The following is a 13,589-nucleotide window of genomic DNA, read 5'->3' on the forward strand; positions in this document are numbered from 1 at the left end:
AAGAAGACGTGTGAATGCGACGGTATGGAAACGCGCGGGACAGCGATTGCGCCGATGACGGCGAATCGTTCGAAAAGTGGAGGAAAATCAACCGCAATTGACGTATATTGGCGTTATATAGGTGCAGCAGTACGGCAGCCCTTACGACCCCTACACGTCCTGCAGTCCGAGGCTGCAGTCGGCTGCGTACACGTCCACATCAGGGACCGGGACCGGAAATGGAACGGCGAATCCGGGTAGCGGGCTCCATCAGGAGGCGACGACGGTCTACGTCGCCGGCGACGCGCTACCACCGCTCGCGTCATCGAGCTCCACATCCTCGCTATCCACCACGACCGCTTCGTACACGAGGTACGAGGTTGTGCCGAGCTCATACGCTACGACACACGCCATTCGCTCGTCGTCGAGCAGCAGCAAAGTCCTGACCGTTGATCTTCCCAGCCCCGACTCTGGAATAGGCGCGGACGCAGTGACGCCCAGGCAAGACCATCATCCGACCACGGCTCTTCATCAGGTGAGTCTTTCGAGCGCGATCAATTTCATCTCCTTGATACGTTCGACACGTTTCTCGGCTCGCGTGATGCGTATACGACTTCAAAAGCGATCCTCTCGCGTCATCAGCGTGTATTTTCAAGCGCAGGTAATCGCGGATGCATTTACGAGCGACATTGTTAACGATCGAAGTGAATAAAGATCTCTCGCAATACCGTGTTTCTGATACGGTAATGTACGGTCATTAAAGTCGGATGACAGTATAAGTCCAGGGTGAGAATTGCCACGATAAAACAGACAAACAAGTATATATTAGATAAGAAATTCCGCGGAAGAAATGTGTTGATGCCACAATAATATTAGCAACTTAACGTAAAGTTCGGAACGCTCGGACGTAGAGAACTGAAAAACCTTTAAAATGGAATAAAACGATCCTCGCGCGCGCGTGTTATCCTGCCACGTAATATTAACATAGCCCCGGCGTAATATGGTGTCACGGAGTTAGCCGACAGGGACGATCGTAAACGGCTCACGTCTATATAAATTGCAATCAGCAGGCGACGTTAGCGGGATCAAGCCGCGAGATCCAGGCGAGATCGCGGCTGTCTCGTCAGCGGGGATCGAAGTTAACGGGCTGCAGGGAGGATTGCGGGAGATATATGAAGAAATGTTTACCGCGCGGAGATGCTCGCTACTGAATTACGCGGATAGCATGCCGGCAACGTCATTAATTTGCTCGAGAAAAATGCTTCAGGAGCGTGTGGCCGAGTCGAGGAGGCAGAAACGACCGCGCGGCGTGCCCCAACGCGACGCGGAATAACCGTAGCTCAATCAAACTGCAGAAACGGCACGATGGGAAACGACGGCATCATCCGCGGCCGCTCCCGCGCTATCGTTTTCAATTCGATCGGCTGCGCGTGTACAAATTACTTCGCCCACGGCGCCATAAGCGATTGCGATGCAATTAATCTCGCGGCGAGATATCGTAAATATCGTTCGTTAACGCTCGGCCGGTTTGCCCCGCTCAAAAGACACCCTCGGCACGTTAATATATGCGGTATTAACCGTTATATCCTATTGCGAGCATATTCGAGCGCGGATATCGCGGATGCGTGTCGGTATCGCCGCGCTATGCTATCGTTTTCAATGCGATTTGTCAGGTAAGTGCTTTCGCCCACGACGACGACGCCTCACCAGCGCGTAGCGCGAGAGAGCCGGGCTCTCTCTCTCTCTCTCACGCGATTAATTCCCCGTGTCTCCTGCAACGCGCACCGTGGCACGGTATTACGCTTAAAGCGCTCTAAATACCGACGGGTCGAATGCACACGCGGCGATCGCCGCTCTCGATGCGATTTGCCAGGCGAATTTTTTCATCTTAACGTCGCGTACAGTTACGCCGACGCAATAAATTCGGATACGCTAATACTGTACATCGCGGCGCATATAATACTCCGAAGGAGCGATTATGGTATCTTAGATTACGATAAACCGCAAAATTCAGCCGTATCGAAAAAGCGAACCCGTTCATCCGGTTGTTAAAACATAATGCCTACAAAGACTTTTCGTAATAGACGTGTTTTGTTGAAGCGATTCCCTTATCAGGCCTCATTTGAGACTCAATAAATATAGAATCGCGAGATCCATTACGGTTTATCTATGTATTAGAATAAAATTAGAACTTTACGTAATTGGACGGCAAATTTTTGAAAGAGACAACATTAATTTCAGTAGACCGTCTTATCGCGTTTTCAGCATATAGAAAATACTTTGAAAGTCTCTCTCGACTTATCGGTTTTATGTTAGAGGCATTTGATTCTTTCTACGTGAATCTCTCTCGTATAATTAAACGACAATGGTCGACGTATCGTTTCGTCTACGTCGGCAGTTCTTGACGGACAATTTGTCATCCTATAGCTGCTGGATATCTCGTCCGCTTCCGGAAGTATTAATCGTGTCTCGCGCGCGTTACACGCGAGAGAGTAAGTCATTAGCATTGCAGTCGACATTACGAATTAGAAAGCACGCGTTCCGTTCTGCTCCGCTTGTGCGCGGCAGACGCTGAAATAAAATCCGAAGCTCCGGGTCGGGCGGATTAGGTATCGGATGTAAGTGCTACTGAAAACCGATCCGCTCGCCCGATCGGCACGCTTGTGTTATAGCACGCAATTAAAACGTTGATATTCAAAGTGGGTAACGCATTAAATTCTCCCGCGCGCTCGTTTTAATCTCGCGACTAATGGCGCTTTTCGTCGATATCCTGAACATTTGAGGAGCGGTGTCGCTCTAAATCACAACGAGATAACGCGTAACACGCCAATTATAGCCGTACGACGCGAACGATATGTCTGCTTAATGAATTCGATGACTCGCGGGCGCGCGAGTCGGCCGAAAAATGTCTCTCGTTAAACTAATCGTAAACTATAATACGGTGCGCGGCATTTCAAAAATGACGTGTTATTTTAGCGCGTTCCGCGGACATCGCCTCCGATAAGGCGTGCAAATCGTATGTATCATATTCCAGCCGCGGAACTTTTAGCCGGTTGTCACTTAGAGCTCGAGACTCTAAGCGTGTTTAGATATTAAACATTTATCCCCGTGTTTTTTTTCTTGTTCGCGACGCGCGTACACGACAGTTTTCGCATTCGCGTCTGCACGCCGCGGCTCAAGTTTCTCACGAAACGTTGATTCGATTACCACCGCTGACGTCTCAATTAGAACAGTCGTGTACCTCTGACGATAAAACACGATAAATGAATAAATCGGTAAATTGCGCGCGCAAGTTGCTTAATTAGTAATTACACGACATGATAAAATTGCAAAAAATGACGATCTATTAAGTTCTGTCGCATGCACGTGTTATAATAAATAAAACATTAATTTAAATTTAAAAAATTTTTTTCACAATTAAATATTTAAGAATTTTCACATATTGTATTTTAGGAGGTAATTACGAGAGCGTTGAATGTTAATAGAAAGATATATGACAGGCGATAAAATTTTTGTTGACGAGACATCGTCTTCGAGTGTCGAAAACTGTTGGAAGAAAATATGCGACTTTCATGTTCATTGCATCTCATACATTTAATGCATAAAGCATTTGAAAAATTCCAAAACGACGAATAGCTTCGTGCCGACGCGACATGCGGTAGGTTCAGTGGTTAGAGAATTTAGCAAGAAAGAAGCTGCCATGATTCTTTTTTCGGGATGACAGAGAGTTGAGGTAACGAGCTGCGGTAACCGCGCTGCATTGAAAAATAACTGCAGGCGACGCGCAATCGCATGAAGACGTATGAGGGAATAGGTCGTTTGGCAAGCCGCTTATTAACAGCCAACGGTTGGAAGCGGGTGTGCGGATTGTGCGGTTGATTTTACGAGACACCACAAAGCTCCTCTATTCTTTCTCCTTCGGCAGCAGCATATGCGCAATGCGCAGCGGAGCGCACGATCGAAAATGCATACTAATGATATATGAGGTAAAAATCGGTTGTTTTTTCGCTGCAATCCATTTGCGTCGATATATCGAGATTTGTTTACGGCGATACGTGTGTAATCAACGAGGAGAGGAGAGATCCGCGAGGCGGACGCATCGGGACATAGTCACGTGAAATCGCGTGTTTGCGAGCGGTTAATCATTCATCGGTTCAGTGATCCCTTTAATCGGCGCAGTTTGAAATTTATTGAGGGATACTTGAGGAACGGAAAAATCTAATGAAATGCATTGATATGCAAAATAAGACGCGAACGTGTGCAGATATTGAATCGCGATACCGCTGATATACGAAACCACAACGATATCGATAAATAATTACGTCTTACTAGGTTTTTAAATACTAATTACAGCGTAATCAGCGAGCATTTAAATTAGCGAGATTAAATACGCTCATACATGCGAGCGCGTTTTATCTATACGAGAACATGACTGGAAGGAGTTGCAACTACCTTTACACGCTATTTATTCTATATTAATGTTTCTATATATATATATATATATATATATATATATATATATACTATTATTACATCCCATGCGTTTCTCCCCGCGAAAAACATTTTAAAAATTATTATTTATATCATAAAAAATGCTATTAAGATAAGAGAGCAAAATCTTTTGTTATTATTTATTACTTGAACCATTGAAAATAAATATAATTTTAATATTATTATTATACATTTTTAATTTTTTTTGTACATTTCCACGCTCGTGTAATTTTTAGAGTGGGCGGATTTTCGAATTAAGTAAAATTGGAAAAGAATGGGAAAATTCAAGATGCTTAATTCCAATATGGAAGTTATTAATTTAAATTAATTAAATGAAATTTTTGTGTATTATATATTATCAAATATGATCCTTATTTTTTCATTCAATAAATTAAATTTTTTTTTAGTCCTCATTCGACTACACAGAATTATGCCCCGGTGGGACTACAGCTGGAACGGCGGTGGTCCTCGAGAGTGGCGCGGTATTACATCAACCCCTGCAACTGCAACTGCAGCAGAGCCATGCACAAGCGCAGGTGCAACGCAGTAGTCTGGTGTCGGGTGCGGCAAATCCGAATCCAACTCCGAATCCGCAGAGATCGCGGCCTTGGCACGATTTCGGCAGGCAGAACGACGCTGATAAGATCCAGATACCGAAAATGTAAGTAAGCTCTGCGAGCTACAGTTGTTGAAAAGTCGACGATAGAGATATGGTATAGCTCTTAAGATGCTCTTTAAAAATAAACGCAACATTTAACGCAAGTGTCGGTCGCGAAAAATGTTTGAGAAACTTAAAAAATGCATCTCTTTACTTTACTTTAAAAAGAAGCTATTTATAGCTGCTTTGATAAAAAGTAGTTATACTTCTTACGCATTAAGAATAAAGGCAATATCGCTTAATAGAATCGTACCTTGATATGATCTGTGATTGTTGATATGTTTTGATTAGAGGTTGCATGGTAGAGTGTAGGAAATTGTACAAATGTCATAATAACGTTATAATAACGATGTGCAAAGTCGAATGCTCAATTTGCTCGATCAGATATAGATAGACGAATAAATAGACGGATATCGGGATTGATAGATAAATATCTATTAATCTATTTTATTACATGGAAGGCACGGAAGAGCAACGATAAAAGTTAATAACTTGCGCCGCCCATACGGCAAGCAATTGCGAATTCACGCAACAAAGAAAGCGCCTCGTGACTGCAAACGGAAATACCGTTCTTAACTCGTTGTTCAATGTCTAAAATTTATATTCGGCTTTCATCTTGTGGACACAAATGTTCGTAAAAAATAATTAATGGCCCGAAGAATCAATTAACGTACACGTATATACACGATTATAAATGATAGAAATATTATTTTATATAGTTAATTAATAATTCATATAGCTTTCGTTGCGCATTAATGCGCTTAATCGTTACAAAGATTAATGACAAAGATGGAATTCTTGTATACATATGCAGAATAATATTTTCGTTTATGCGCTAATGCTCGATGTAAGATTTCTCTTGTGACTGACAACTAATGGCGCCTCTAAAAACAGAGAATAACGATGTCATTTCTGTTTCGCGCGGGAAACTAATATCTTCAATAGTCTAGAAGAAGAACTTCCTGTGCCCCTTACTCTTCGCGCACCCCTCATTTCCTTCGCGGTTCATCACATCCGCTTGCCGACTCATTCGGTCTTTCTCTTCTCCCGTATCCATCTTTCCTAGCGATCTTTCTACTTCCCGTTGCGCTTCATCCGTCTTTTGTAATTTGTTGCCTTCCATTGTTAAGAGCCGACCGTACGATCAGCGGCGCTGAATATTTCTCGCTCCATCTCTCTGGAGTACTCACCGACGCGCGGGATGAACAATGATGTTAAAGTTATTAAGTCGCAGCCCGCTCTCGCCCGAAGTCGACTCTCGAAGAGCGGACAAGCGCCTCGGGGTCGCGCCGCGCCGGGACCGGGCTGAAAAATCGCGCGGTCCGCCGCGCCGGCCATTCGCAGCGTGAAATCGAAATGTCAAGAGGGGTAGCCTCTCTCTTTTCGACCGAGGCCGGGTTCTTTTTCGCGAAACGAAAGCGAGACGGTCAGACAGACAGATTCGAGAAAGAGAAGGAGTGACTTGGTAGCGTCATGCGTAACCCACACGGGGAGTTGTAATAAGGTACATACAGATCGGGTAGGCGGCGGCTGTGCAACGGTAGCGAGCAGTAAAGGCGCACAGGAGGGCGTTCACCCGCCACGGTCAGTTATCGCCTCGCTCGCCACGCACGCTGCCCCCTCGTTCGTCCCCTCGGTTCCCCAAAGAGAAAAATAAAAGAAGAGAGCCACACATAAGAAAAAAGAACGAAAGGACCGCGCTACGAATACGAAAGCGTGCACGCGCTTCGTAGAGACAATAGGACGTTCGCGCGAGAATACGATTATACGTTCGGAGAGCTCATATCGCCGACGGTAGACCGATGGAGGACCGGTATCGATAAATCGGGTTTGAAACGAGAAGTGGCGGCTTGGCGCGATTACAGATTTTCCTCGATCTCGGCGGGCCCGATCGTTTTGCTCGCGTTTTCCCATCGCGTCCACCATCCTCCACCGTGCGCGTTGTTGTGTCGTCTCGCGTTTTACTTATATCGCGCGGTCTCTTCCCCCGGCGGTCTCTTGGGTTATGGGCATTCATTTTTCATAAGTTATCGGTCGCCCGCCTACCTGCCTTGCCTTAGTCGTGGCCGGCGCAGAGATAAGCTCGATTAGAAGCCGCGATTTTCTCCCCCCTTCAGGGGAAGCTTGACGCGTGTCTGTCGACGTCTTTCTTTTTCCACTTGGCGCGCTCGCCGGGTTGCCGGCTTCCCAGGCTCCGGGTGCCCGAGCTCTTCATTATCGTTTTGCCCCGCGATTAGCGATTGGAATATTCATACCTCGATCGCGACCGCTTCTTTCCACGCAATGACGAACGTTCTAATTAGCGGAGGTTCTTCGCGCGGTCTTGTTTGCCTCGCGCACGCAGCGCGTTTTCCACGCGAAGAGCGGCGTCAGGTATGTTTGTCTTGGCGGCGAAGTAGGATTACATTGGCGAAGAATTAGCCGATAATGACACGATAATCATTCATATTGCATCGCGCATTAATCAGCTAATTGAGCATTCGTTTGCGAGCTCGTAACTGCCTATTAAGTAAACGTGATTCAATCTTGACCGAGTGTGAAACGGCCAGCTGCATAATGACCAGGGAGATTGCTTCTTAAACATGTGCTTTTTTATTTACGCGCGCGCGCATACGCCGGAGCTGTGTGTCCACGCTTCATTTGGGGAATCTTATTCGTCTGTCCTTTAGTTTCTCGAATTACGGATTTAAGTATCACCTGGAGTCGCCGATCAGCACGTCGCAGCGCCGCGAGGACGACAGAATAACGTACATCAACAAGGGCCAATTCTACGGGATCACGTTGGAATATGTGTCCGATCCGGACAAGCCGCTCCTCAAGGCAGGGCAGACAGTCAAGGTAAGAGCAAAAAGGATAATTATACTGTTTGCATAACGGTATTTATAGGATGATGTATGTAAGTAAATATATCGTTTCAAGGATAGAGAAGTTTGCATCCCGAAGATCGTACAAACTGCTTAACACAAATAATAATATAATAATTGCCTGAATTTCAATAGTTTTAAATCCACAATTAATTTTGTACGAAACGATGTTCAGAAGAAGCTATATAATATATTTATTATTTATTCATAGTTCTCTCTCTCTATACGAATCAATTTTGTGATTCAGTAACAAGAGACTAACATAATGTAATATAATGTCCATGATCTAATTTCACGACCTAGTCCACGATACAATTCGATCAACGTTGAACCGGCTAACGAGCGTTTCGCAGCGTTACACACGTTCCGTTCGCGTGACTGGAGCGGAGCAAAATTCGCGCGGAGATGATCGGCGTGTCGAAAGTCGAAAGAAGAAGTCAGACGGGATCGTTTGTTCTCGCGGCTCTAATTGGTAGCCGCGGTGCGCGCTCACCGTTAGCAATTTCCATTCTGATAAAGGTTGGCCGATTCTTTCTCCGTCGTGCGCGCCGTCGCCGCGACGAGTTACGGCTTCCTCGTTAATTGCTAATCGAGCGTCGAGAGCGAGGCGTGTGGCAATTCGAACGGTATATTCGCGTCTCTCGCGGCGCGAGCCTCAAGGGAGATCGGTTAAGTAAAGTGTAACCGCGTAACGCGAGCCTCTTATTCACGGAGCCTCTGCTCTTTCCTTCCCGATCGCGCTCGCGCCCATATTTTCTCTCCGCGCCCGTACGTCGGAGAGCAGTTCTTCGCCCATTCACCCGAATCGCGAAAAATCCTTCCTCCGTCTCGGCGGTCGCTCCCCGCTCGCGGCGAAACGCTCACGCCCGCGTGTGCCCGCTCGAGCGTGCGTCTGTCGCGGCCGATGTGCGTCTTCCAGCGTATCGCCGATCCGCGGCTGAAACGTGAAACCCGAATGTTAACTTTGTAGACACAAGACATTTATTTATGCCGTGCCACTTTACACATACCGGATTAATTATAAAACACGGTAGGAATCTCGAGCGATGATTATAAAATACGAAAAATCTTGAAACACATCGCGAAATGCGTGCATATTTTCCTGGCCCCATCTTGCCCCTAGGAATAATGCACATACAGATAAGTGTAATAATAGTGATCAGCCCGTCACACGATTAATAATTATTTACATGTCCTGTCACAGAGCGTGGTAATGTTGATGTTCCGAGAGGAGAAGAGTCCGGAGGACGAAATCAAATCCTGGCAGTTTTGGCACGGCAGACAGCATTCCGTCAAACAACGGATTCTCGATGCTGGTACAGTGATGTATAAATAAAATGATATAAACCTAAATAATATATGAATAAATATAAATGATATAAGAACGACTGAAGTAGTGTGTGTGTTATTTTTAACAAAAATTCTCGACATTTATGATCGATTAAATCTTCAAATCTCTCGTACTTTTGCGCAAGCTGCTTAATTCATAACGGACAAGTGGTAAGATATTATCACGGACGTATGATCCGTTATGTTAATATTCTGTCTAAAAGCGTCCCGGAGAACAGCACTAGCTACTTCATATTCCCCTGCATGATCCGCGAGTTTCAGAGTCACGTCCGTTGTTACAGACACAAAGAATAGCGTCGGCCTGGTGGGCTGCATAGAGGAAGTCGCGCACAATGCGATTGCCGTTTACTGGAACCCACTCGAATCGTCGGCGAAGGTAAGGAACGCCGGAAATGTCGATTCACGTTACCTCCTTAACGACACACGCGTACCCCACAGTGCCCTCTCCGCGTTCCCCCTTTCCCGTAATATATCTCGTTTATCGCCGCGCGATCTTGTGCTACACGCGCAAATATCGTATCGCATTCGCGCATTCGATTGCATGGCCATTTAGCGGAAACGTTAATAAAGCAATTCCCTTCCCGCGTACGTCGCCGTATGCCGCCACTGCTACCTGTCCGATTTCTGATCCGCAGATAAACGTGGCGGTGCAGTGTCTCAGTACCGATTTCTCGAGTCAGAAAGGCGTGAAGGGTTTGCCGCTGCATATCCAAGTCGACACGTACGAGGAACCGCCGCCTCACGCGCACACGTACACGCCGCCTTCTCATCGCGGCTACTGTCAAATTAAGGTCTTCTGCGATAAGGTAAGCGCTTTTGCATTTTCATATGTTTATCTTTTTTCCCTTCCCCTCCCCCTCTCTTCTTCTCTCTTCATTTGCGATGTAAATAACGCGCGATCGCTTCCTGGTCGCAATATACGATCGTTGAAATTAAGTTGAGAGATGACGTTGCTTATCGCAGGGAGCAGAGAGAAAGACCCGGGACGAGGAGAGACGCGCGGCTAAGAGGAAGATGACGGCGACCGGCAGAAAAAAGCTCGACGAGCTTTATCACCCCGTCACGGAGCGTAGCGAGTTTTACTCCATGGTCGATCTGCACAAACCGCCTGTGCTGTTCTCCCCGCCGGCCGAGCACGCCATCGATAAGGTAATCACATCCATCCTTTTTTCGTATGTTACTCAAATAAGAAACAGGGTCTATAAAGACATGCTATGCTCTCATAGACCGCAGACAATGTTAATTGCGATATATTAAATTTAATAATTGTGCAGAAGATATTATTTCATTATGAAAATACAATGAATTATAAAGAAGAATAAACTTTTCTTAATATGCTACGTTAACGTGAATAAAACTCAATACAAGGCATCTACATTTGTTGAATTGACAACTTGTTTGTTTTTGATCAAATACGAGTGCAGATCAAACGCTACGGTATCTTATTATATAGCATGTATCTCAACTAACGATGCAAAAGAGAACTTAAAAAAAAAAAAAAATCGTGTGGCATCCATAATCCTCTGCTCTCACCCCCGCCGAAACCCTGCACTAACCACAACTCTTGCATCGCAAAGTAATGACGTGGATTTTTTTGAAGATAGACTTTCGAATTTCACGTCAGTTCGGTTCAACGAACTGCAGTAGTAGCCTTTCAGTATTTTTATGTTCTTAGCTCTATCCTAATAAATATGCCAGTTGTTATCGTTAAAATTAATGTTGTTACATTATGACTGAGCAATGTGTAGCATTATTTTACTTTTACTATCAAAACTGAGGAGTTTTCAAATTGATTTCTTATCACCCCTGACTTTCGATTTGTTCGCATTTCGCATGTTTGTCAATCTCTTTGACGTTACGTGTTAAGAAAAAAAAATTAACGTAGCTTCAAAGTTACTCTTGGTTTTCTAACGTGAAATTCGAACTCCGCCTTGTCTCGCGGAGAAAAGAAAAAGATGTAAAGTAGAAATAAACCTTGATGTTCTTCTCTTCCACGACAGTTCTCGACGATGGAGTTGTCGGGCTTCTACGGTGGTGGCGGCGGCGGGGGCGGGGGTGACACCGACACCTCGTCTCTCAGTAACGGTGAAGGTGGAGGATTAAAGGCGGCGGGGGGCAGCAGCCCCTATCCGGCGGCATGCGGCCGGCCAAGTCTGCCGGCCCTCAAGTTCCACAACCACTTTCCGCCCGACAATCTCAGTAGCCTGCACGACAAGAAGGACTCGTTGCTGATGCAGGTGCAGGAGCTGCAGGGCTCGGTGCTGCAGGGGGTGCAACAGGCCGGCCTGACGGGCGCGGTGGTGTCCAGCGTCGGTAATCGGCTGCACCTGCAACAGCAGCCGCCGCATCTGCGCCCGACGGACGCCGAGGAGCGCGTCATGCTTTACGTGCGTCAGGAATCGGAAGACATCTACACGCCGTTACACGTCACCCCGCCGACGGTCCAGGGGCTTCTCAACGCTGTAAGGAACATCCTTTAAGGATCTCTTTTCTTTTAATACCGCCAACACACATTGACATCTCACAACACGCAAACATTCGCGCGCGTAGAGAGAGATTTCAGAGACCTTCACAGCTGCAAGGACACGATTCGCACGATCTGCTCTCTTGCGTCTGCATCGTTCTCGGAGATGCTTTTGAGAGAAATAGCGGAAGTTTTGTAGAGCTAGTACATAGGTATCCCGTTCTCATCGTGAGCTATTAACGCCCGCAGTATAGAGAAAATTGTTGATCTTTACTATAAATCGTACGACATAATTGTAACGTTAATCTCGGAACGAGGGATGAATAGCATTGATATACAATCGTAAAATTGAACACGTATAATCAAGAGGAAATATGCTCAGCAAATTTTGTGCTGAGTATTGATACTTGTCATTCGGTAGTAAAGTAGGTAAAGTAACGTCTAACGTCTTCTAACAAGCTCGTTCGTATGTCTCGTAGAAATGGAAATGGGAAAATGGAAATTCTCACCATTTCCATACCGCGACCGATACCGGTGACTATACGTACGGTAGCAGTAATGTGTTTTATGCAAAACACCCCGCGCAGCATCGAATATGCGCAACCGTGGGCGTTAATGGGTTAATCCGTGATTACGCTGTCATTCGCCGGCGAGGCTTTGCTCTGGAAACAGAACGAGAAGCGAGACAATAATAATGCAACGTGCTATCGCTACCATCGATCGATATTACGCTTCCTGTAATGTAGCCCCAGCAAAACACTTCCAGGCTTAATAAAGCCGTACGCCGGAAGGTAACTAATGTCCGTTTCGATTTCAATCGATACCAGTTTGGTTTCGCTTATTCAATTGCGCACGATTCGATGAGCGCGGAAATTATACACGCATACACATATACATATTATAGCATTTACGTGCACATATACCCAAGCCCCATGAGCAGAGAGTATATATTACTCATGCATGTGAAAGCATATACTGCGCCATTATTAATACTCGTTCGCACTGGTCCACTCGCTAATTAATATTAATGCGCATGCATCACTGTCCACTGTGTCCAAGATCCTCATTAATACAATATATCGATAGTGCAAGACGTACGATCATATTTACCTCTCTCCTCCACCGCGGATATGCGAGACTGTCGGCGGCTCTTAACGATCTACCGGACGTTGACGTTAAGAGTGGAAGAGTTAAATCTGAGATCAAAACTTGGCGGAAGAAAAAAGTGGAAAGAAAAAAAAACACCCGTTTTTTTTCTCTTGTCAACGATTTCTCTTTTCTCGTCGCGCTTCTACGCAGCCCCGCAAACGAACGGATCTAAAATTGATCCACGCGTTGATCTACGTACTCCTATCTCCGGCCGCGCTCCAATCGATCTTAAACTGCCTCCGCGTTCTTTCGCGCGACGCGCGATATATCTTTTCATCGTTATATCTTCCCGTTTCGATCTGTCTTGTCTACTTTACTCTCGCTCTATCCTTCTCTCTTTATCTCTCTCTCTCTCTCTCTCTCTCTCTCTCTCTCTCTCTCTCTCTCTCTCTCTCTCTCTCTCTTGCTGTCATTCTCGCAGTAAATGTTGCGTCTACCTACGCGCGTCTCTCTCGAGCACACTTTCTCGAGTGCGTGCGCGAAACGAAAACGACGGTCCGCAAGCCACTATCAAAATTCTAATGTTCTACTTTTTTTCTATTTTGCAGATTGAGTCAAAGTACAAAATTGCATCCTCGAGTATTAATAACCTCTATCGCAAAAACACAAAGGGGTAAGTTTAGTAGAGTGTCAT

General features: G+C 45.7%; 2 protein-coding genes across 4 annotated transcripts in view; one reads left to right on the top strand and one right to left on the bottom strand.

Annotated features, from left to right (window-relative positions):
- The window catches only part of Gwl (serine/threonine-protein kinase greatwall), a 150,433-nt gene that overhangs the window by 116,462 nt on the left and 20,382 nt on the right, over window positions 1–13,589 (bottom strand). The gene's annotated exons all lie outside the window — the stretch shown is intronic.
- Grh (grainy head) overlaps window positions 1–13,589 on the top strand; it is a 116,070-nt gene that overhangs the window by 95,580 nt on the left and 6,901 nt on the right. Inside the window, exons 6-14 of one of the 3 annotated variants that reach the window (XM_077422290.1) lie at window positions 122–514; window positions 4,878–5,131; window positions 7,798–7,966; window positions 9,197–9,308; window positions 9,624–9,718; window positions 9,978–10,148; window positions 10,306–10,491; window positions 11,580–11,804; window positions 13,504–13,568. In XM_077422290.1, the coding sequence (XP_077278416.1) occupies window positions 122–514; window positions 4,878–5,131; window positions 7,798–7,966; window positions 9,197–9,308; window positions 9,624–9,718; window positions 9,978–10,148; window positions 10,306–10,491; window positions 11,580–11,804; window positions 13,504–13,568 (1,670 nt within the window). Of the gene's footprint in view, window positions 1–121; window positions 515–4,877; window positions 5,132–7,797; window positions 7,967–9,196; window positions 9,309–9,623; window positions 9,719–9,977; window positions 10,149–10,305; window positions 10,492–11,342; window positions 11,805–13,503; window positions 13,569–13,589 lie in introns of all 3 variants that reach the window. The other 2 variants (XM_077422289.1, XM_077422291.1) reach the window with 2 other exon arrangements.

This window comes from Temnothorax americanus, unplaced genomic scaffold (assembly GCF_048541705.1).
Source record: "Temnothorax americanus isolate GAGA-0224 unplaced genomic scaffold, ASM4854170v1 Scaffold7, whole genome shotgun sequence".
In the NCBI taxonomy this organism is placed as follows: domain Eukaryota; kingdom Metazoa; phylum Arthropoda; class Insecta; order Hymenoptera; family Formicidae; genus Temnothorax; species Temnothorax americanus.